This window comes from Gastrolobium bilobum, unplaced genomic scaffold (assembly GCF_033153095.1).
Source record: "Gastrolobium bilobum isolate Gb01-03AN ecotype WA unplaced genomic scaffold, APGP_CSIRO_Gbil_v1 utg10099, whole genome shotgun sequence".
NCBI lineage: Eukaryota > Viridiplantae > Streptophyta > Magnoliopsida > Fabales > Fabaceae > Gastrolobium > Gastrolobium bilobum.
Genome location: NW_026896627.1, coordinates 176,458 through 179,541, shown reverse-complemented (window position 1 = coordinate 179,541; position 3,084 = coordinate 176,458). Strand labels below are relative to the sequence as shown.

At 39.2% G+C, this 3,084-nt stretch overlaps 1 protein-coding gene across 1 annotated transcript; it reads left to right on the top strand.

Annotated features, from left to right (window-relative positions):
• Positions 1 to 306: 306 nt before the first annotated feature.
• On the top strand, positions 307 to 1,399 carry LOC133301122 (L-type lectin-domain containing receptor kinase VIII.2-like). The gene has a single exon (XM_061500734.1). The coding sequence runs from the start codon at positions 331 to 333 to the stop codon at positions 1,321 to 1,323; it is 993 nt and encodes a 330-aa protein (XP_061356718.1). The 5' UTR covers positions 307 to 330; the 3' UTR covers positions 1,324 to 1,399.
• Positions 1,400 to 3,084: the final 1,685 nt, after the last annotated feature.

The following is a 3,084-nucleotide window of genomic DNA, read 5'->3' as shown; positions in this document are numbered from 1 at the left end:
AAAACATAGATCACACATCTCAATCATTTAAGATAATGTATTGAGACAACGAATGTATAAAGGATCGAGTTAATCTATATTTGCATAACTAAAATCCTCTGAGATAACTTCATGTTACCAAATGTTTGATCGAGCGGTAGGCATAGCTAGCAGCAACATCCGGAGGCCACAGTGCAAAAAAACAAAACAAAAAATGCATAGATTTTGTGCGCTACCAAAAACAGAAAACAAGTAACATTAGCTTGCGAAGAGGAATAAGGATTAAGGATTAACCCCATAGACATAAAGAGAGTTGTTGTTGTTGTTCCTTAGAAATCGAAATTTACAAGTATGGTTGCATTGTCCCTCTTCATTTATTGTTCCTTAATCCTTCTACTCGTACAACCTTCTTCCACCAAATCCCTCCCCAATTTCGACCCCGACATCGACCTCTTCGGGGATGCCCACGTTGTTGTCTCCGACGGTGGGTCCCACGTGAAACTCACCCGACCTACCCCTTCTAGCTCCGGCCTTCTCCTCCGCCAAAAGCCCGTAACTTTTGCGGACCCCACCTCCCTCTCCGCCGAATTTTCCTTCTCCGTCTCCCCCGACGGCGGTGACGGCCTCGTCCTCGTTTTGGTTCCCGGCGATTTCGCCGCCTCGTTCCCGGGAAACGGTTCCTTCGGGCTTTCTTCACGGAACAAATATCTTGCCATTGAGTTTGATACCTCAAAGGATGACAATGTGGGTGATCTGAACGCGAATCACGTGGGCATCGATGTTGGAAGCCTCGTGTCCGTGGCTGTTGCAAATGTTTCAGCTGTGAATTTGGTTCTCAACAGTGGAAAAAAGATGAATGCTTGGGTTGATTATGAGGCTAGTTCTAAGACATTGGAAGTTAGGTTGAGCAAAATGGGAGAACCAAGACCTTCAAATCCAATCATTTCGCATTCCGTTGATTTGTTTAAGATTTGGGGTGGTGAACCTGTGTTTGTTGGGGTAAGCTCTTCCAATGATGACAAGTCGGTGCAGGTTGTTAGTGTCTATTCATGGAAGCTTGCTTTGAGGAATGTTTCAAAGTCATTGCATTCTCAACCTGCGGAACCTCTTGGTTACGATGCTAAGAAGAATGGGAAATTTCGTCCCTTGAAAGTTCTTGCTAGGGTGATTTTCGGCACTGGGTGTGTTACGTTGGTGACGTTTGTGGTGCTGTTTATGTGGGTGATCTTTTTCCAAAAGCATGAAGAAGAGTCTCTTCCTAAAATCCCTGACCACCCTGCAGATATCAGGTATGAAAGAATTGATGTGGCTGTTGACAAGAATACCGGGATTGATGAAAATTAGAATGTAGGTGATGTGAATTACTTTGTTAGATGTTGTTGTTGTTGTTGTGTATCTATAAGATGTGAAAATACTTTTATAGGAGATTCTGATAATGTATATTTATTGTAACCAACTATGTAAAATATTTGCACGTCCTGCTTGGGAACCACTTTGATTTAAATCTTGTTTATCAATTCTTGCACTTTAGAATTTTATTTAATATGTGATTCTTGATGGCATATCAAACCATCATGCTTGCTGTTGCAGTTTAGTTACCATATCTTGCTACTTATTCTTTACTACTGTAAAGAACCACTTCAACCCAAAACCTTAAGGTGTTAGGTGAGGGCCTTTTTAATGATTTATATTAATCTCTAACACACCCTCTCACAGCTCTAAAGACTTGAAGTGTGGATATTGCACAGGCCCAATATTTGGTTTATCTTTTTGTGCTTTTTGTTTTAATTCTACTTTAAAGTGGGAGGCGGTGAGGATCGAACTTGTGACCTTGTAGTCACTCAAGCTCTGAGACCATGTAAAGAACCAATTCACCCAAAAGCTTAAGCCATTGAGTGAGACTACATTAATGATTTTATATATTTCAACAACTACTTCATTATGTGTTGGGTTTGACCAAAAATTCATTAAAGATTGTTCCCGATAGTTTCTTATTATGCTGGTAGATATGTGTGAGATATGTAAAAGATAGGTAAAAAATTGGTGAGAGATTTAAAAGATGTGTACGAGTTTGGATAGGGATTTGTTTTTATTAAGAAACCAGAGACGTTGTTTTGTATAAGGGTAGTTAGTTGTATCATGGAATTGTAAGGGTTATGAGAATGAGAATGAGACTGTGAGAAAGATTGTTTTCTAAGGAAGCCTGTGAGCTAGAGTTGTATTTGATAGTAGATTTTACCCTTCTCATCCGTGGATGTTGGAATGTTGTTAAATTGTGCATAATTTGTTTGTGATGCTTTTCCCAATCACTAATATTAACATTTGCTTCTGATGGAGGGAGTATGGTATTGTCATTTAGATTGAAGGGAATGTTGTATTCCCCCAACATTATGGGTTATATAGTAGGAATTAGGAAATAAACTCTATCTTCCCTGAAATCCAATTTCCCTTGGCCCCTCCAAACTTCTTCCATGTTATTTGAGTCATGCCAAGAGACCTAGTTAGCTGATAGAGCAGGTCTGCATATGCTCCTTATTCCACCACATTATTTCTTTATGAATTGTGGAGGAGCCTTCTGAAACTTAGTTACAAAACCCCTTTTCTTCCCTCTTTACATGTGGAAAGAATGGAATTAAAATCGTGTTTCACAACTAAAAATATTTCGCCAGATTGCAGCATTTGCTTTTATATGAATGTTTTGCTGTAGTCATGTAGTAACATGTTAGGTAACACCTCAAACTTAAGAAGTGCATCAAGCCCCATTGATGTTCCAGGGCATCAACTAATCATCCACGAAGCTCCTTTAGGCCATTCACTTGTGTTCGTGTTACTTCACCTAGCCTTGTTCCAATTATTTTAAATTGTTGTAGTGCACAACCGGAGCCAAACTATGAAATCTGCTTTGAACTTACAAACTAGATCATTTTTTTATAGCAGCCTTGAAACAAGTAAAGAAAACTAATAATTCAATTAGATGTTGGTCGAGAAATATGGTTTGAGAAATCCAATTGAAGGGGAGGGATGTGCTTCAATATTAGTATTTAGGTTATAACGTTACGGCTAATATGGTGAATCACCAATATCAGAAGCATTGCTTGTTACCAT

Coding starts and splice junctions, on each gene's coding strand:
- LOC133301122 (XM_061500734.1), top strand. CDS start 331: ATGGTTGCATTGTCCCTCTTCATTTATTGTTCCTTAATCCTTCTACTC.